At 34.2% G+C, this 21148-nt stretch overlaps 1 protein-coding gene and 1 pseudogene across 1 annotated transcript; both read left to right on the top strand.

The window, feature by feature from the left end:
- The first annotated feature begins 261 nt into the window (after window positions 1–261).
- LOC145587352 (EID1-like F-box protein 3 pseudogene) lies at window positions 262–1768 on the top strand (annotated as a pseudogene).
- A 7510-nt stretch (window positions 1769–9278) lies between these two features.
- On the top strand, window positions 9279–19345 carry LOC145600545 (uncharacterized). Its single transcript, XM_081656432.1, has 14 exons — window positions 9279–9397; window positions 9568–9657; window positions 9753–9819; window positions 11342–11452; window positions 11623–11818; window positions 13654–13739; window positions 14037–14232; window positions 14537–14648; window positions 16539–16666; window positions 16787–16993; window positions 17138–17247; window positions 17704–17833; window positions 18166–18315; window positions 18945–19345. The coding sequence occupies exons 2-14, from the start codon at window positions 9570–9572 to the stop codon at window positions 19152–19154; spliced, it is 1791 nt and encodes a 596-aa protein (XP_081512558.1). The 5' UTR covers window positions 9279–9397; window positions 9568–9569; the 3' UTR covers window positions 19155–19345.
- Window positions 19346–21148: the final 1803 nt, after the last annotated feature.

The following is a 21148-nucleotide window of genomic DNA, read 5'->3' as shown; positions in this document are numbered from 1 at the left end:
TGATTGACATTATTGTACGAAAATATTTGGCTTCATATGTCACTTCTATGATCAAGTGATAAGGCATTTCATTTTCCTATGATAACACGTGGCATTACACCAAATGGGTGATCAACACGTGTTGAGTTACATGCACCTTAAACACAAAGCACCTTGTCTGCCAATGGGAGACATACACGTGGCATGTTCAAGCCATTAATCTTGATTTTGTGTATTTATAGTCTTTAGTAACACTAACACAAAGGTCTTGTCCAACTTAAACCACGCAACTATGCAACCCTTTTTCCCACCAACTCAAGATATGAATTTGGCCAATAAACGGGCCAACACCGGCCCGACGGGTCATGAATCGGATTTGGAACCGGTGGCGCCTGAGTCAAGGATCCTTAATGAAGAGATCTTGTTGCTCGTGTTCGGGTACATAAAATGGGATTTGAAGACCGTATGCGCCACGGCTCGGGTCAGCCGGAAGTTTCGGGCCGTGGCGAAGAGGATATTGTGGCGGGCCATGTGTAGTTACCGGGCCCCACGTATGGTGGCGGGCCTAAGCCACGGGCTACCCGGGTCAAGGATCGGGGGTGGTTGGCACGCGCTAGCAAAGCTTATGTTCTTCTGTTGCGGGTGCCAACCCACCTCGATCCTCAAACTCAAAGTGTCTCTACCAGGCCATTTTGTCAAGGAGGCCCGATTTTCAAAAACATCAGGCCTCAGTTTCTTGACAAAGAGATGCCGCGGGGATCTGCTATACGTTAGCGATCCCTGCGAGCACCCTATGGGTGAAGGGGAGGACGATTTGGGGATATATAGAGGTGTTTTTCGGGGGTTTATGAGGTCGAAAACTCGAGCTTGTTTAATAGGAAGACAAGTACAACTCGAGGAACAAGTTCGTTGCCCTTATTGTGGTGCACGAGTTTGGAGTATGACATCGGCTAAATTAGTCCCGAAAACGGCTGCTAAACGACTAGGTACGCACCAAGGCGGGTTAGAGTATTTTGTTTGTATAAATGGTCATATGTATGGAGCGTGCTGCCTAGTTCCCTTGACGACCGATGAGGACGGCCTCGACGACGATGACGATGACTACGACGATGACGACGATCAAATTGACGACGGAGTTGATCATCATAACAATCGTAATGGTTGCAATGGTGCGAGTGAACCCAAAAATGGGGATCTTTTAAGATAAAGAAAAAGTCAATGTCCAACTTTTATTGCCATTAGAAGATGATTTTGTGATTAGTCTACATACATTCTATTGACGGTCCATAATTATTTCATTACTTTATCATAAGATATTGTATACTTGGTAATTTAATTAACTCATTACTGTAGTTGATATGATATAGTTTTAGGAGTAGACAATAATTAATCAAATAATTAATTAGTGTTACTAATTTTTTTGATGTCAGGTTCAAAAACTCCAAGGTAGACAAACGTTAACATACAATGTAATGAAAGAGGAAGAGATTTTTTTGAGTTTGAGGCTATTAATGAGCTGATTTTGAATGGCATGATTTTGGAACACGTACTCTTAGCTTGAATTACTCGTGCGCAATTATGGAAGAAGAAACTAGACAAGGGTTGCGTAACCCATAAAAATAAGGGTTAGTTTTATCAGTTATTGTGGGGCTCCAACTTATATTTTTCCGTTTTGGATTTTTTTAAATTTATTTTTATTCATATTACTCTCACTGTTTTTTTTTTTTTTTAATTGCATTTTATTACCTATTTAAAGTGTTTAACTGTGTTCATATCATTAGAATAGAATTAATTTGTTATTTCAAAAAAAAAAAAAAAGAATAGAATTAATGTGTAATTTTTTAATCATATCAAATTTATATGATTTGTACTCCGTATTTATTGGCAATTGCAAAGATATCATTGGTCTTTTTTTATTGTGAAAATGAGCTACTTGATATATACACCGCATATACTTTGTATATTACTCATGTTAATATCTACAAAGTATATGACTACTAATATGACCATATGAGTGTGATATATATTGTTGACTTTGTATATTACTCTTGTTAATATCTACAAAGTATATGACTACTAATATTAGTGTGATATTGACATAACATATTGTAGAAGTAGGGCTTGTAGATGTAGATGTTGCTCATGTTAATGAGGTGCCAACTATACTTTAGAATTTAACCAAAAAAATGACTATTTTTTTTTTTTTGAAACAAATCAATTCATTAATTAATAAAAAGCCATCCGGCATCTACAAATGAAATCTAAATTAACAAATACATAAAATTGAATCAAATTAGGTTTTCCTTCATCAGAGCTACGATCGTTGAAAAGATCTTGCACTATGGTACATTTCTCGCACACATCGCTGGAATATACAGCATTTTCGGAGAGACGGTCTAACGATTTGTTGTAGCCGTAAGGATGATTCTCATCTGATTCGCCTGAACGCATTTGAAAATTTGACAACCGTTGCGATCTCGAACAAATCTTTACCAAAGAACCGACAATAGGGCAAAAGATCGATGATTACTTTTTTTATGAACCCTAACACACAAACAAACCCTATACAAAAACAAACAACTAAACTAACGAAAACTAACGACTCCACCATAGGGAGACGCTCCACCATAGGGAGACGGACGAATATCTACAATACTTGTGTAGATTTATTGAAATTCAAATTTTAAAACTAAATAAAATTAAAGGAAAAGGGTCAGAAATAGTCTAATTTCCTGGCCAAGATTTTAGAGAAACCCTAGAAGAGAGGAGGAGAGGAGGGGAGATGAGAGGACAGAGATTTTTTTTTCTTTTTCAGGTTAATATATTTTGTCCCTTAATGTTTTGTTCCCAAAAAAAAAAAAAAAAAAAAAAAAAAAAAAAAAAAAAAAAAAATGACTAGTTGACTACTAATAATAAGTGTGATGTAAAAAAATAGAAAATGACATGTATATAATTTTTTTTTTTTTTTTATTTGGAAAGGTTAACTAAGTCTCGATTGAATGGTCTTATGACTGGACATACACCTGTTGGCATTGCCTAGGTATAAGGGGGGATTTGTTCATGGTGATCTGAGTCGATGAGGCTCGAACCTCACATAGGGGCCACTGCACACAGAGGTCTATGAATGTGAAAGTTTTTATTTATTTCACATACAAATATTTATGGTATGTGCTCCACCTATTTTTGATCAAATCCCGCAGCACCCGTAGTAGCAGCAGTTTGGCCTCTATCTGGTGAAGCAGTGCCCGCGTTTATGAGTAGGTGTCCAGTTATTTTATGAGTTGTTGCTGTCAGGGGAAAAGATGCCCCATAGGTTTGTACCTGAACTATTGGATATTCCGCTCCTAGGGTTTATGAAGAAAGGCTTCTGGGAATAGAATCAAGAGAGAGAAGTGCTATATATCAATAACCATGCTTGAGAATAGAGTTGAGTTATCTAGTATTGGTGATGCTTAAGTGCTTAACCAAACTTGTTTGGTAAAAATGCTGGGAAATTCATTTTTGTGACTTTGAATTCATCTTTTTTTTTTAGGGATCATTAGTTTAACTCCTACCTTTTACATATGTTAGTCTAAGAACGATTATAGAGATTCTCGATCTTACTCAACCGTCTATTTACTTTCAAAAAGTTAATTTGTGTAATTGGACTAGTTGATTTACTTGTGAGCTGTGAGAGGTGATAGTTCAATAAAGTCCTTTTTTAATTTTATTTTTTTTAAATATTAGTAATATTTTTGGCTTGGCTCAACTGAAATTTAAATAGTAAAAAAGTAGAATTTTGTGAAACTTAGACCCTATGCACTTCACATTATTTCTATTGAATTGAAATTATTTTTACAGAATTGAAATTAATTTACTGAACAAATATTATTTTTGCTGAACTTAAATTATTATAACTGATTTACTATTACTCCGTTTGTATTTTATCACTTTCTCCACACAACTCTTAGCTAAGCACGCTTAAGTACTTAACTGAGAATATCTTAGCATATGAGCTCCCCAAAAGAAAGATGCTTCTTGTTGGTATGAGTAGTATAAAAGATTATTTTACAGCAATCATAAGGGGTGTTACATTTTTTTATTGAACTTAGATTATTTTTATTGGACTTTGAACTTATTTTTACAGTAGAATTGAAACTAATTTTTTTTTTTTACTGAAATTAAATTATTTTTTATTAAACTGAGCTTATTTTTAACTGATTTTTTTAAGGTGAAGTGAAAAGGGTCTTACAATTACAATTTCTTTTAAAAAATAAATTGCTACACCGAAAATGCTAAATGTTGCGACTTGTGACAAAAAAAAAGTTATCATAAATCCATGTGGCTAATGATGTGTCATACAATGATGATGAGTTGGCAGATATAAGAGAATGGAAAAAAAATAATAAATAAAGACACAATAATATAAAATAGGAAATTAAAGATTTTTTAGCATAAATGAAAGAATATTTTTTGAAAGAAATATAAATGAATGATTCTTAGAATGTAATAAAGTAAGACAATCTTATACGGAGTATTTAAATAGAAATAATATTTTTTTTTCTCAAAATAACACTAAGATTCTGTTCACTTCATCTTAAAAAATAATATTCGGTAAAAATAAGGAAAAATTGACTTTTGGAACATCAAAAATGGGACATGTTGACTTTTGGTCCCCTTCTAGTTTATTATTATTATTTTTATTTTGATACCTATCAAATTTCAAAATTATAAGTTTTGATACCTCCGTCCAACTTTCGTTTAACTTTCCGTTAGTGAGGTCCTGCCACCTTCTAGCCACACCTTAGCCACCTTCAAGCCAGTGTCACTGTCGGTCTGCCATTGCAGCAACTAGGCACGCATCCCATGCATGCAGCTAGTCACCACAGTCGGCCCTCGGGCGACGATTCTTGAACGCTCCAGCTGCCACCACCACCATAACCAATCTCCATTAAAACCACCACTCGAACTCTCATTAAATCCGTGCAACTCCGGCCACCACCACCACTCCCGAGAACCCCACACAATTATCCCCTCGGCCATCGAAAACCCAAGTCGCTAGGGTTCTGGGGTGGGGGAAGGAACGATTCAAGGTTATGGGAAAGGGGAAATAAAGCAACGACGTCAGGCTAGGGAGGCGAGGAGGGCCATCGAGGAAATAAAGGTGGTTCGCAGTTGACGCAGTGGTGGGGTCGCTAGTGTTGTGTTGCTGTTGTTTTGCTAGGGTAAACTCAAATTTTAGTTGCTATTTTGCTACTGTTGCGACTGAAATTTGAAGAGGGAAAGGAAGAGGGTGGGGTCGTCAGTGGTGGGGGTGCGTTTGGGCACCGACATCTGGCACGAGGAAGGGGAAGGGTGGCTGACGGGAGGGGAGAGGGGTGAGTTTTTTTTGTTTTTTTTTTTAATAATTTTTTAAAAAAAATAAATTAAATTATTAATTAGATAATGGCCCCACTTAACAGAACCCTAACAGATTTTGTTAAGTGGTACCAAAATCTATATTTTGTAACTTTGATAGGCATCAAATTAAAATAAATAAAAAAATTAGAAGGGTACCGAAAGTCATCAGGGCCCATTTTTGAGGTACCAAAAGTCAATTTTTTCTAAAACTAATTTTATTTAATTCAAATTATTTAAGTTCAGCATGCAAACTTAATTTCAATTCAACAAAAATAAGGTGAAGTGAACATGACCTACCTCCATTTTTTATTATTTGCAACAGAGGAGTATTAGACCTTGTTCACTCCACCTTTTAAAATAATATTAAGTGAAAAAAAAAGAACAACTTTAGTTCTATAAAAATAATTTCACTTTATTATAAGTCCAGTTCTGTAAAAATAATTTCATTTCAATAAAAATAAGTTCAGTGCAGTAAAAGTTAGTACCTTCAAAAAAGAAGTACTATAATAGAAAATCAGTAAAATAATAATTTCATATCTATTAAGTAAAATTAAATTCAGTTATATAAAAATAATTTAAGTCCAACTTTCATTTTAGGGTGAAGTGAATAAGGCCTTATTTGTGAGACATAAAAAATTCCTTTGTAGCAAATAATAAGAAACGGAGGTACTTCGTATTAATTTAAAATTGAAAAGCGTCTTAGCTACAATACTATATGTATTAAAGTAACACACATTCTATTCAGGCCATGTTCACTTCACCTTTTTTATTTTGAACTAAAATTATTTTTATTGAATTGAAATTAATTTTACTGAATTGAAATTATTTTATTGAAATGAAATTTATTTTCTTGAACTGAAATTATTTTTACTGATTCTCTATTATATTTCTTCTTTAAATTTATTGATTTTAATTAAACTGAAATTAATTTACCGAATATTGTTTTTAATTTATATGGTGAAGTGAACATGACCTAAATAAATCATTAATACGCATTACAATATTTATCAATGTATACGCATTGTTATCTTTATTTTATATACATACATATTTTTTTTTGGTGAATGATGGGGTCTTAAAAATTAACTTGATTTTTGTGTTGTTAGAAATAATCATAATACACAATAGTATCGAAGGTTTTTGGTTCTTCCATTAAAATTCCCCCACAAAAAACAAACTAAAATTAAATAAGGTCTTATTCTCTTCACCTTATTTTTAAGGAAATTAAATCAATTTTTCTGAACTAGAATTATTTTTTACTAAACTTAAATTATTTTTTACTAATGTAATTTAAACTTATTTTTACTAATTCATTGTTGTATTTGATCTTTAAAGTTACTAATTTTCTAATAGAAAAAAATATTTTTACTTAATTGAACTTTTTTTAGCTTAAATAATTTTTATTGAGTAATTTTTTTTAATTAATTTGTACCGAGCATTATTAGAATAGGGTGAATAAAATAACAGGGGTCTAAATTAAATTTAGTTAAATTAATATAATTTCAGCAAAAAGGGTTTAGTTTAATGTAAAAAATTAAAAAATTAATTAATATAAATTTGTAACATTAAAAATCAAATGTAATCGAGCATTAGTGAATATAATTTTAGTAAATTTAAGCTAATCTTAGTAAAAATAATTTGATTATCGTTACAAAAGTTACTCCAAATCAATAAAAATAATTTCAATTCAACAAAAATAAGGTGAAGAGAATAAGACTTTTGAAGAATAGTATCTTTAAAAATTTATGTTTACAAATCCAACATCTTTTATGCTTTTTATTAGTTTACCTTCTTTTTAGGTTTTCTTAGCCCCAGTTTTCTCATGACAACTCCATGGATTCTCCATGGATTGTTCTTGAGTTTATTAATTTTATTTCTCTCTTTTAATTATGCTTTCTTTTTTATATTTAGTTTTAATATTTTATCAAAATTTGATAAGTTGTCGTACACCTATCAAAAATAAATTCCTAAAAAACCAACTAACAATGTAGTAGGGCAAGTAGGGTCGAATCCACAGTGAGATGACTATTAAATCTAACCTCTAAGAATTTGGAGAAATTAAACAAATCACGAAATTTGGATAGAAAAATAGTCTAAGTTAAAACAGGAATAAAATAATAACCTTAACGCCAGTGGCGGAGCCAGGATTTATAATCCGGGGGACAAATTTCAAATGTTTAATAAATTTGACAAAAATTTTAAGAAAAAAAAAGATGTTCACATAGAGTTCTTAACATATATATTTGTTATGGAAAATACAATTATTCTTATATGGCAAAAGAGAAGTTTTTATAAGTTTCATTGCATATTAAGAAAATTATCAAAAAAAAAATAAAAATTTGTTTGGTGAACCCCAATTGTAAGTTATGTGATCTCTGATAATTGAAAAATACGAAATATCAAATAATAAGCATTTGAACAATATGAAAATAGATATAAAGGGATTTGGGTTTCATTCCAAAAGACATGAACATAACTTTATATGACTAATGAAATTATTATAGTGTATTCTGTAAAAATAAAATTAGAAATTTAGTTCCAAACACTATAAAATAAAAAATTTGAATTTAAGCACACATAATTAAAGAGATAAAAAATATGGAGATATGTATTCATTACAAATAGTTGAATAGGACATTATTAAAAATTATTATAAAAAAGGCGGTACTTGATTAAATAGTTAACTGAGAATAGTCAGAGGTTTAAGAACTTATAATACTTTAAATTTGTAAATTATATATTATAAATTGAAATCCAAAACAAGTATATTAAAAAAAAGGAAAAAATCCAAATGGCAGCACTTTGTAAAAACTATAAAATGAAATAAATATTAAGTCCAAAAAAGGAAAAAAAAGTACTACCTCTGTTAAGAAAAAAAAAACCTTGTTCAAGGCCCAACAACCACTAGACCATCTTTTAACTTTGTGTTATATATATACACTGTATTTTTTTATGCTAACGAAAATCTTTTTTTTTTTTTTTGGAAAATGGCCCATGTTCCTATAGTGGTTCCGCCACTGCTTAACGCGTATGTAGGTTACTTGAATGAGAAATAGGTATTACTCTCTTATATAAGTGGAATTATTGTTTCATTTTTAAAACAAGAGAATAGGGGTTATTCGAATGAATAAATAGAGTTACCTATTCCTTAAGTACTTTATTTTTGAGATTATTCTTATTTTTTAAAACAAGAGAAATGGGGTTACTCAAATTATTCTTCCATTTGTTTTTATTTTTTTTTTCCGCCAACAAAATTGTGATAAATGTACTTTATGGGGCCCATTTACTTGATTTCATCAAAAGATCTTATATTGTGAATTTTTTCGGTGTAATTTTTTTTTTTAAACTAGGTTAGTTACCGTGCCTTGCACGGAATTTTTCAATATTGTTCTTGAACTATCATTATAATCAGTATTTTATAAACAAAAAAATATAAAATATAGTTGACAAATTTTTATCAAAATAAAGGATTACGAAAGATTTGTTAGGTTTAAAATGATGTAAAAAATTATCAAACTTATGTTAAGAATGTTTTTTTTATAGCTATATAAATATTTGTGTTAAAATATGTCAAATATTTTTTATTTTAAGTAACTATATTGTAAAAGTTTAGGAATTATTTTTGTATAAGATCTGTCTTTGTAATAGAATTTTTTATTCAGCAAAAAAAAAAAAAGGAATATCAAGAAATGACATATGTCATTGCTGATGTGTCTTTTTAGCTGGTGTGTCTTTTAGTATATGCTGGTGTGTTTTTAGTATATAGTTATTGATTATTGATGTTAGAAACCATTTTCGTGTTTTATTTTTTGTGTTATTAAAATTCAAAATTAGGAAAATCGTTCGAATCCTAACGAAATTTGTATCCAGATACTCCGATTTTGGTTCCGGTTCCTCTTTAGCTGGACCCGATTACCCGAATATAGCCGGGTTAATCATCATCGCAAGTATCGTAGTGTATCGTCAAAGAATTCTTTCTAAACACAATTACACAACCATTGCAGACGTTGCAGTTGCTCCCAGAATCCGTACAATCAAGGTAAATTTCACACTCTATTTTCCGATTACATTGTATCGACAATTACTCTTTCTAATTCGCACCAAATTAGGGTTTATCGAATCCCTAATTGCAGATTTTATTCATATTGGTTGTCAATTGCATCAAATTTCACCAATTATCGATCTGATTCCTTGATAATTTGATTGAAGGAATGGCGAAAGTAAACGATTCAGCTTCGTCAATGGATATCGATATTCAAAAATCGACTGGTTCCGATCAACCTAAATTCTCCATTAATGGTATACTTGTATTAATCTTCTTTTCGTTTCTTGGATTATGATTGTTGAAACGCATGTAATTCTGATATTTGGTTTGATTTTCGTGATGATGTTAGTTTTGCAGCTCTTGAAGTCTGCCCAAATGCAGCATGGATTGCGCCATGGCGATTACACTCGCTATAGGTACTTGCACTTGTCGAAATTCTTTGTTCAATAAAACAATTGAGATTGATATTGCTTGATTTTCTGAAATTGTACAACTTAGAGTTGTCGGGCTAGTGGGATAAAGAATGTTGCATGAATTCGTTGTAGTCCAGTGAGTGATAATGCATGGCAATGTATAAGTGGTTTTCTTCTTGTCAAACTTGGGTATGCTTTGCAATTTATGGTTAGGGTCTGTTCCGATTTCCTGAAAACAATTGAACTGAACTAAATGGAGCTGAAATGAATTGTTTATGAGAGAAGGAAATTAGGAACAACTGAATTGAACTGGAATTAAGCGGCCCTAAGGTTTGTTCGGCATTGTAGATTTTGTGTTTTTCGTTTCTTATGTTTTGGAGGATGGAAACGAATCCTTTTCAGTTTAACTGCTCGAGAAAACAACTTGTTGATTTATGAAAATCGCTGCAGAAAAGGAAAATCACTTATAGTGGTTTATGAATTATGATCTGGAAACAAGACCTTGCTTTCAACTATGCCTTGTGCCCCATGCCCTCACCCCCTTGAAATGCCCTGCCCACTCCTTCCATATACTTAGCACCCATGTCTACCTCCACCACTACTCTACAGCAGGTCACAACCATTATAGCAGGTGCATTACGTTTGGCAGGCAGTGGAGGATGCTAGATAGGGTGGAGTGGTTAACCGTGATGGGCATCGCCTGCTAGAGGAACACTAGGCATTCAAGGAATATGAAATAGATAAAACAAGAGGCAACGAGAAGCAGGGAAACAGGTGAAGGTGCTGTTGCAACTTTAAAGGGCTTTATGGTGACACAATAGTTTGGAGGAGAGGGGGAGAGGGGGGTGAGGAGTGATCCTGATGGTCAATATTAGGGGCTGTGGTGGCTGCCAATGGTTCAGGATCTTTAGGCCTTTAGGGGTGTCAACTATGGTTGTGAAGGAAGATGAAGTGGGTCGAGTCAATTTCTTTTCTCTTTTTCTCTTTTTGATTTAAAAATAGGTATTCAAAAATTAAAGTTAGCAACAACAAAAGTAGCTTCGTACTGGTTTTGTAAAAATTGAAAAATAACACTAAAATCTTTATAATAAACCGCCAAAAAAAAAAGTTACTTATAGTGGACGAGCTCTAAGTTAATAATATTAAAAAATATGGGGGTAAAAATGTTGAATAAGTGATACTCCGTATTTAGTTTGTGTGCAGCATATTTTTTAAATAGTTGTAAACTTGCATTTCGTAAAGCATGTGATGCGAAGATCATTAATGTGGTGGGTTAACATAACTTATCTTTATCAGAAGTCCTTTAGCTTCATGTCTAGACCTGAATATCTGTCTTAATCTTTTAAATAAATTAGAATGAATTAATGAAAGAATGGATTGTTGTTAGCCTGTCTTTCTGTGACATTTTGATACCTAATTATCTCTTGAACATAGGGTATAGGCTTTCTTGTGTTGAATTGAATGCTGTACATATTTAATGTGATTGAGGTGCTTTTATTGATTGATTGGAATGTTTGAATGGTAGGCGGTATTGTACAGCTCGTCTGAGAAGGCTGTATAAATCCCTCAAGTTTACACATGGCCGTAATAAATACAGCCGGAAAGTTATTACTGAGAGCACTGTTACTGATGTAAGGTAATTTTCTTTTTTTTAAACTAATTGTTCAATCACTGTCCTTAAGTGTGGAATGTATGTGGCTTACACTACGTTGGTCTCTGTGCTCTGCGGCTCTGCCAAATGTTTCCATTGCTGTGCTGTGCAATTCTAAGTAAGTTTCTTTTATTTTGAATTTATTTTGTCTGTAGGTTTCTCCATATTCTACTCTATACAACTGAAAGGGCATGGAGCCATGCCATGGAGAAAAGACAACTACCGGATGGTCCAAATGGGCGCCAACGCATCTATCTGATTGGCAGATTGAGGAAGGCTGTAAAATGGGCTACTCTTTTTGCACAACTTTGTGCACTCAAAGGAGATTCCAGAACCTCTTTGGAAGCTGAGGTTTGATCTCATATATATTACTTTTAAATTGTATTGTTTTTGGGTTGCAGTGGGTTCTTTTCCTTTGAATGTTTAATAAATTTTATTTTGGTTTTAGTGAATTGTGTGAACTATTGTCAAGCTGGTAAGATGACTGAAAATCAAGTCTTGATACTCTAGCACCCATGGTTATGTAGAGCAGTAGAACTTTTATTCTAATTTTATTGAGTAGCCTGTGGACATAGTTTTATGTCAGCTCATCATGTATCTCATGAATTTTCTTCGAGGCCCAAGGGTTAATGAGCCATTATCTTCCTCTCCTAAAATTGTTCTTCTGAACTTCTATTGAAATTTGCTAGTCAACATATTTGTTTCTGTGCTCTTGAATGTAACTTCTTTATAGCTCTGGAAGTTCCTTGATATGCTTCTCAATTATACTTAGGAAACTTTTGTGTTGCGATCCCTAATACTTTCTTGGATGTATAAAGGATGGCTTAACTGATGAAGTAGTATTGTGATTTGTGAACCCATTTGTTTGGTACCAACGCCAATGATCTTTTGGATGCGCTAGTTGCATCTAATGTCTCCATTCTCCCATTATGCCACTCACTATAGTCATTTTGCTTGATAAGCATCTTGAAATATACAAGTCCCTTTTAGAGTTGCATCTAATGTCTCCATCCTCTCATTGTGCCTCTCTATAGCCATTTCACTTTTAGAACTTTCCATGACATTTTGAAGAGACATATGAAGCCGTTTTGTGAGTTTTTGTGAAGGTGAGGATTATTATAGCTGTGGCTGATAAGCTCCAAGCAAGCCTATCCGACACAATTTTTTTAATTGTTTTTTTACTGCTGGATAAAGCTTCATTTACCTTTTTAACTGTGTTTTTGTTATTCTTTATTTGACATCCATGTCGTGTGAACCTTGGACATCTCTTAGTTTAAAATGTATTTCTAGGACTTTTATTACATAATTGCTGTCTAGGTACTGGTTTTTGTAGAAAATTTAACGTAGACAATTGCATAAAGGACTACATGTAGTGGATTTTGTGTAATGCTAGTACAGAAGTATGCATTGATAACTTTTCTATAACTCTTATCCTCCCTCCTCCCCATTTCACCTTCCTACAAGAAATGTTTCGTAGCCAAAACTTTAGCCATTGATATTCACCAATTCATAATATTTATCATGTAAGATCTTGGTTGCAAGAAATCATTTTTGATGATCTTATTTTCTCCAATTTGTTGCCTAATTTTTTTTTTTCTCAAAATCTCCAAGACACATTTGACCAATAATTTCTTTAATCGCATTTTATAGAAAATTATAAGAATTTGGTATTTTGGAAGTATACATTATAATGAATCTAACAAGATACCCTATGGTATAATTTTTCTCATATGATAGTAGAAGTAATTGAGCAACGTTGATGAAATTTGACCTTCAAAAGGCAAATAGGGCAACTAATTTAAGATGGAGTGAGTGATGCATAATTAATGGTAAAAAAAGGTATGCATTGGAGACTGTGGAGAAGCAACCATATTTTTTAAACATAGGATGAACAGAGTGCAAAATAGTCTTGAGCGATATGCTCTTGATTGTGATGTTAGGCAAGTGAAGGATTGCTTAATTCCCTTGAATACTTTAATCACTTTTGGAGCTATTCATATTTAGTTGCCAAAGCTGCAGTTAGGTACTAGTTTCTGTTTTCCTGCATTATTTGTCAAGCAGCATTGAGACTTAAACTTATAATGTTTTAGTATGTTTTTCAAGAAAACTAGGTTGCATGACCAACATCGCATTTGAAGTTTTTATTACTTACTATTGGAACTGAACATGTGTTTCACTGTGACCAGGCTTATGCATCATATATGAAAGGTAACTTGTTGTTCGAGCAAGATCAGAATTGGGACATGGCGTTACGGAATTTCAAGAGTGCCAGGTGCGTTATAGTGTCTTTAGCTTGTAGATGACTAGTGGTGTCATTGTTAAAAAAAAAAAAAAAAAAAATCTTATTTTGTTATGAATTATATCCTTCTGCATGATTTTTATGGCATTAATGATTCAAGAACATCTGAAGATGCTAGAATATTTGTCTTAGTGTCATTTGTTGGTTTTAATTGGAAGCCACATGCCTCTAGGCTGCATGCTGCAGGAATGTTATGTATGATGGGGGCACATAGGTGTTGTCACTTTATTTAAACAGAGCATAACTCTTATGGCAATGTAAACATTGCAGGGCTGTCTATGAAGAGCTTGGGAAGTATGGAGACCTTGAAAATCAGGTTCTGTGTCGTGAACGTGTGGAAGAGCTAGAGCCTAGTATTAGGTACTGCTTACACAAAATAGGCCAGTCCAACCTGCAAGCATCAGAACTTAAGCAGATTGGTGAAATGGAGGGGCCAGCATTGGACCTTTTCAAATCCAAGTTGGAAGTAAGTTTGCTTTTCTGTGATTTGAACTTTTAGCTTGAAAAGCTACCTTAAATTTTTGAAAAACATGTATCAGACTTGTTTGTAGCTTGGATTTATGCTTCATTTTTATAAAGTAAGAGTTGTCAGCCTAGATCTTTAAATGTCATGAATAGTGTAATCCCTAAAGATATGCATCTGTTGAGGGTGCTTTGCTACTTTCCCAATCATTTTAAACATACGATTTATCCTGTTGAATTGGGCTTAAACCTATTTGCAGACTACAGTCAGGTCTTTCAAGGAGCTATAACTGTCTTTGTATATGCAGGCTGTCATGGCTGAGGCAAGGTCTCAACAAGCTGCTTCAATGACAGAGTTCAATTGGCTGGGACACCGATTTCCAATTTCCAATCCTAAGACTAGGGTTTCCATTCTAAAAGGTTAGTAGTCATTATCTTTTATAGAACATAGTTCAACTATTATACTTTTCTAGCATTCGTGAGCTTTGTCCCTGAAGATTTTTTTGAACCATATCTAGACTCATGATCCCTGAAAATGTTGGCTTGGTATTTCTTCTCTGCCTGATCACCATGAATTATGGGTTCAAAAGTAGCATGCCTGCTAGCACTCTCGAGCTATTTGCTGGCTGTTGTCTGATGACCTTTCATGGCACACAAGATACAATGATATTCTGGTTCTTTGAGAATATTTGGTAAAGATCACTCTTGAAGTGGGTCAGTAGAGCATTGTTTAAGCTTTGAAGTAGCACTATTTTGGAGCTTTCTTACTAGTTGTTCCAATGGTGCATATCCTTGTTAGAAGCTCCATGTTTCTTGTTTTAATGTTGTTGCTTGATAGCAATTTTTAAATCGTATTCATACAAGTGTAGAAGTTCAAAAGGATAGTGACAAATACTTGGATATCTTATAGATAGTGAGTTAGTGACAAAAACCAGTTAAATAAGTTGTTTCTGATTCTAATTAATTCAAAACAAATAACAGAGTAGAAACTATATTATCTAAATGGTCAAGATAAGGGTAACCGGGGGATCAATCAGTAATTGGAAAGGACATTTGATTCACCACTAATTATATAGCTAATTTTCTAGTTTAATTTGCAATTAAACGGATATAGGTGCCTTAGGCTATGAGCTTTGGGTCACAATTGAGACTGACTTGGTGACATGGCCTATATAAACAAAGCTTAGACAATGCATTCATTGGTTTGATCACAATGCATGATTATCTTCGCATAATTTTATAACCTGAATTTCTTAGGATTAATTATCAATTTTATAGATGAATAATTCAATCATAACACCAAAGATAATTCCAAAACTAAGTTAATTATCAAATTACATAGCTAAAGTTTGATAATAAATCCTGGAAAACAATTAGCTGCTCATTGTTAGAGAAACATAACCGAAATACACTACAAATTGATCAAAATCAGCTTTGTGCTTTTGGCTTCTGTTTCCTACTGTTTATTGAAAATGCACAGTTAATATAATGGAACTTCCAAACCATAAAAATACAAGGATGAGAAGGATTCACTAATAATTCTCTGTTTGTGCTCTCATTTAGTCTTCTGTTCTCTTTTGCATAGTGCATTGTCTCTCTGTTGATATGTTTCCTTCGGTTTTGTTTTCTTCAAGGGAATCAGATCCCAATCTGTTTTCCACCTACTTGTGTGGCTGTGTGTATTAATTTTGTGGCTAGGCTGCTTCCCTTTTGAAGTACATGGTAGATTAATTTCACTAGGAATTTGCTGAGCATTAAAATAAAAGGCATAAGCTCATTCTTCTTTAAAAATTAGTAGTGATGTGTTCATCTGATTTAACAAGCTGTGAGTATTTATTATTATATATAGCCTTCTCTTTGCTAGTAGTATTATTTCAACTCAATAAAAACTCATCATTTACTACCATTCAATATTTTATTCGCCAAAGGAGTCAATAATTATATATAGCCGACCCCACTTATGGGATTAAGGCTTTGATTGATTGAAAGGAGTCGATAAATGGTTATATTTTATTTGCTTTGCAGTAACTCTTGTATCTGCTTCATTTTGTTAAAAAATAAACTAACTTGCTACCTTGTCAATCCATAGTTGAGGTTTATCTACGACATTTCTCCCCAAAGTTTATCTTGAGGATATGTGTAAGTAATGGGCATAAAAACGGAAGCAAGGGGTTGGCTCTTCCAGAGCTTGCTTCTGGAGATGGAATATCTCGTCTGTCTTTAACTTCTAGCTGTTGCTACTTTCTGAACCTACACTATATACATCTGAACCTATATAATTTACAGTTTTTTAATTCTACATGTGAGTAGCTCAGGAATTGGAGAAGGATATTCAGGGTCCAACTGCAGACTCGCTGTCAGCTGAGAAAAAACTTGCTGTCTTTGACAAATTTTTTTCTGCCTATCATGATGCAAGGAGTTGCATTCGCAATGATTTGGTATGCATTGCTTCTGGTAGTTTGGTACCATGTTGATTACTTTTACGTCTTCTTGTGGCTTGATTTCAAGGGTGGCTTTTAGTGTCCAAAATAATGATTGGTTAAAACTTTGTCACATAGGTTACTGCAGGGAGTGCTGAAAATGTGAAAGATGAATTGAATGGACTTGACAAAGCTGTAAGTGCCGTTCTTGGACAACGTACCATTGAGCGAAACCAGCTTTTAGTTAGTATTGCCAAGAGCAAACTCAGCAGAAACCGTGATGACAAAAATGAAAAAGTTACCAAACCCGAGGAACTAGTTCGCTTGTACGATCTTCTATTACAAGTAAGCATTCAGAATGATATCTGTTTTGGATATTTAAACCGGTTTCTTGATTGGATGACGCCATGATGGTGGTTGGTATTCCATATATTCAAGTATGTAAAATGTTATGGAAAAAAAATCATGTTCAGCTGTCATCATTTGCAGAATGTAGCTGATTTGTCTGACTTAGTCACTTCTGGGAGGGATAGTAAAGGTGAAGAAGTGGCATTTGCTGAGGAATGCACTCTCAAAAGTTTAGCTTTCCGTGCAGAAAGGTATATTTTTTTTATTTTATTTCATATCTGATGCTTGAATGCTTGGTATGAGCCATACCCTCCTCTCCCCTTGGGTTTCTAAACCCATACCTTGTGGGTTTGAGGACTTGAGGTATGTGTATAGAATATCTTTTCAAACAAACGCTTGGGATGTGCTTTAGTCATTTCAAAATCATACATTAGAGGTTAGACCTTAGTTGTGTGAACTCCTTATTCTTTTTTCACTTGTGAAGTTCTGCTTACCTAAACAGAAATTGCAATAAGTGCGTGGTTATTTTTTAGTTTTCGCTATATGCATGCAAGGGGTAATGTGAATTCTGCTTCCCAGGGAGTGTTGTGAGCATTCCTTGATTATTGCTGCCGATGCTGTCATGATAGTTTACCTGATAAGTATTTGGATTTCTCAGAGTATGTTAAGGATTAATAATTTCTAACATCGCACTGCAATTTTTGAAGGTGCTTTTACCTGGCGAAATCCTACAGTTTGGCGGGAAAAAGAGCTGAAGCTTATGCATTATATTCTCGTGCTCTTTCTGTGACGGAGAACGCACTACAAAAATTGCAGAGCGTGGAAAACAGTGAACAGGTCAGTTTACCATCATGTGAATCGCAGCATGTTTGCAGATGCTTTGTGCTGTATATCTCTTTTGAGGCTAGAGGAAAAGAATGTTGGGGGTATTACTTTACAGAATTCCCTGGAAATGAACTAAATATCTGATGGAAGGATTTTGTGTGTAACGTTAAAGTTGATGCCTAGGAAATTTTGTTGTACCTGCTGATTATCTTGTATCCTTGCTTTGAACTGTAAATTGTAGGGCTTTTTTTTTTTTTTTTTTTTTTGGGTGAAGTAAATTGTAGCTTTATTGATTAGTGAGTATAACTGCCAGAAGGTTGATTGGTGCACTTTCTTCATGACAGGGAATGATGGCAGAGTTGAAGGCATTACATCAACAGTGCAGATCAAACATTTGTATAGAGCATGCTACTGGAATCTTGGAAGAGCAGAAGATTCCTGAAAAGCTTTCTAAAAAGATATCAAATATGTCTCTGACTGGGGCTGATAAGAAGGTTTGTCTCTACCAAAATTATGGTTTACTCTTCTTTGAAATGTTTACTTTGAAAGCATTTCCCTGCACTAGTGTATAATATAAATAAAAGGTACCTAGGTGCTGAATCTCAAGGTCAAAGGGTTATGTGCTTGCAGTAAAAAATTATATTCGACCTAACTAATGGTGGGGGTGTGTGGGGTTATGTGCTTGCAGTAAAAAATTGTATTCGACCTAAAAAAGCGTGGGGGTGTGTGTGTGTGTGTGTTGGGGGGGGGGGGGGGAGATTTATATCATACTTCTCCCTGATCGTAAATAGTTGCCCAGCTTGTGTGCTACAAGGTGTCTCACTATTGCTTGGGGGAATATGTAGTCAGGTAAGCCACATTGAAGCCTTATGTTACTAACTCTGATCAATATCTGGTGACTTAAAACGAGTTGAATATTTTGGATTGTGTGATGTAGCACCACCCACTCAAATGAATTTTATTGTTTGGGGTTTGTTAAGCTTTGCATAAAGATCATGGTTATATGTGTGCTCACTATGTTTTTGGAGGGAAAGATAAGGGTATTGGCATCGTCCACTGGTCTACATATTATGTATGCTGGTGTATAAATAATCTTATAGTTCACTCGACTTCATTTTAACAGGATAAACTCCTTGCTGAGAAACTTGATGTGTACGAGCCTGCTGTCAGTGATTCCAACACAAAAGTACCTCCCCGGATTGAAGCTTTCCCTCCAGCTTTCCAAGCAGTCCCAAGGAATCCAATAGTTCTCGATCTTGCCTACAACATGATTGAGTTCCCTACTCTTGACAACAGGATGAAGAAGACAAGAGGCTTCTGGCCTTGGAGATAAGTACCATTTTCAAGTACCATTTTCTTTTCTTCTAAAGGGAGCTTTTCTGGAGTGTTGCTGAAAATTGATAAACTGATACTGAAAGCGATTAGGACCTGTCTTTATTTATTTATTTTAGCTTTGATTCTGATTTTAGTTCATTTTGATTGTATTATCATGTTTCTGATAAATGAACAATTTTGTATTTCACAGTTTTGTATTGCTTAGTTTTATAATCTTAGCATGTTGTTTGTGGATGTCGACAAAGTGAAACTTGGGGCGTCAGTTCTCAGTTCTTCCCAGATGTTTGATCTTCCAGACTAGTGTCAAAAAAAAGAAGCTAAAACTCAATCAATTGTGCATTTGTGCCTGTTTCTTGCGTTAGCTTTACAAGTCTACGTGAACAGTTGTCAATTGAAAACAAATGAGACGGCATTGTTTAGAAATTTAGTTGCAAGGATTCAGCCAATTGATTTAATGTATACGTATACTTGCAGTATGTGATTTGCCGGCCATTCACCTTACGTGAAATCCTTCCTTTGAATTGGTATCTGCTGGTGCTTTGCTGCCTGTTTATAGTATATTTGCATGTCTCATGCCTAACGAATTGATACACGGTCCCACCTATTCTAGTCATTCTATTAACAAAATATACTGTCAAAAATCAATTGTCACGCCATATTAATCCCACCATTACCTATTTTTTGGTTTCTTTTTCTTGTTTCCAGAAATTTATAATAAATTGCCTATTTTTGGATCTTTAACATGGTAAATGTATTTGTTGCCTTTAGATTGCAGCATTGTGTCAAATTGAATCGAGTAAAGGCCAATTTGGGGTGGGATCTTTTCTCCTTCGGCCTTGTACTTACTCTCATCTTCGAATCCACATTAACTCATGAACCTAATTGCATTTGTATCTCATGGAAATATGACGTGAAACTTATGCGTGAATTATGTCCTTTTGAAATGTTCTCTTTTTGATTGTCCTTGTCATGAAATCCATGCTATGTTTGTGAATTTTTCTTTGAAGATTCTTTAGAAACTCCTACATTGACCCTTTTCATGTCATTTTTCACAATTCAAGTCAAACACCGCGACACATCACTAATTCTAAGGATGTCAATGGGGCGTGGCGAGGCGGATGTTGGCCTTCCCATCCCCATCCCCACCTAATATTTTCATCACATCCCCATCCCCATCCCCATCTCCATCTCCGCGACGGGTCCAATTTTCATCCTCATCCCCACCCCACCGGGTACAACTCCAAAACCATCCCCACCCCACCCCCCACTTGGATATCCATCCCCACCTAATCCCCACCAAAGACCCACCTAATCCCCACCCAAGATCCACCTAATATCCGTATCTCAAATACACAATCTTACATAATTATTACGAATTATAAAATAAAACATTCTATACACATTTTTGTGTTATAATATAAGTGTCGTACAAAGTATTATGATTAATATTGTATTTCATGTAATTATTTTATAAATAGAATAAAAATACTATATCCGGTCCAAATTACTCGCAACTTTGGGGTATTATTTGTGAGATATAAAATATTCCAAAGTTGCAAGTAATTTGGACCGGAGGTAGTATGTAATTTTGCTTTAAAAGATATATAGATGTGGGTATGAGGCGGGTACGAAGTGGGGCGGGGCGGGGCGGGGATGGGGCGGGTACAACTTAAAATCCACCCCTGCCCCATCACCCATGGCGAGTATGATTTTTATCCCCATCCCCGCCCACCACCCGCCAAACCAAGACCCATCCCCACTGATATCCCTAACTAATTCCTTATACAACCCAAGATGCCAAAATACGCAGCTAGTAGGCAAAAAGATCATTCACAATTACGAAATTATAATCATTTGGCCAAATTGATGGGCACTTAAAACAAAATTAGTAAATAACACAAAAATCCATCTTAGTAATTCTGAGCAATTTTCATAAATATGTTACTTTATCTTTTTGTAGTAGTACCTATAGGTGTCAAAAGTGCAAGGCTA

This window comes from Chenopodium album, chromosome 2 (assembly GCF_948465745.1).
Source record: "Chenopodium album chromosome 2, dcCheAlbu1.1, whole genome shotgun sequence".
NCBI classification, from domain to species: domain Eukaryota; kingdom Viridiplantae; phylum Streptophyta; class Magnoliopsida; order Caryophyllales; family Amaranthaceae; genus Chenopodium; species Chenopodium album.
This window is presented reverse-complemented; position numbering and strand designations above follow the sequence as displayed.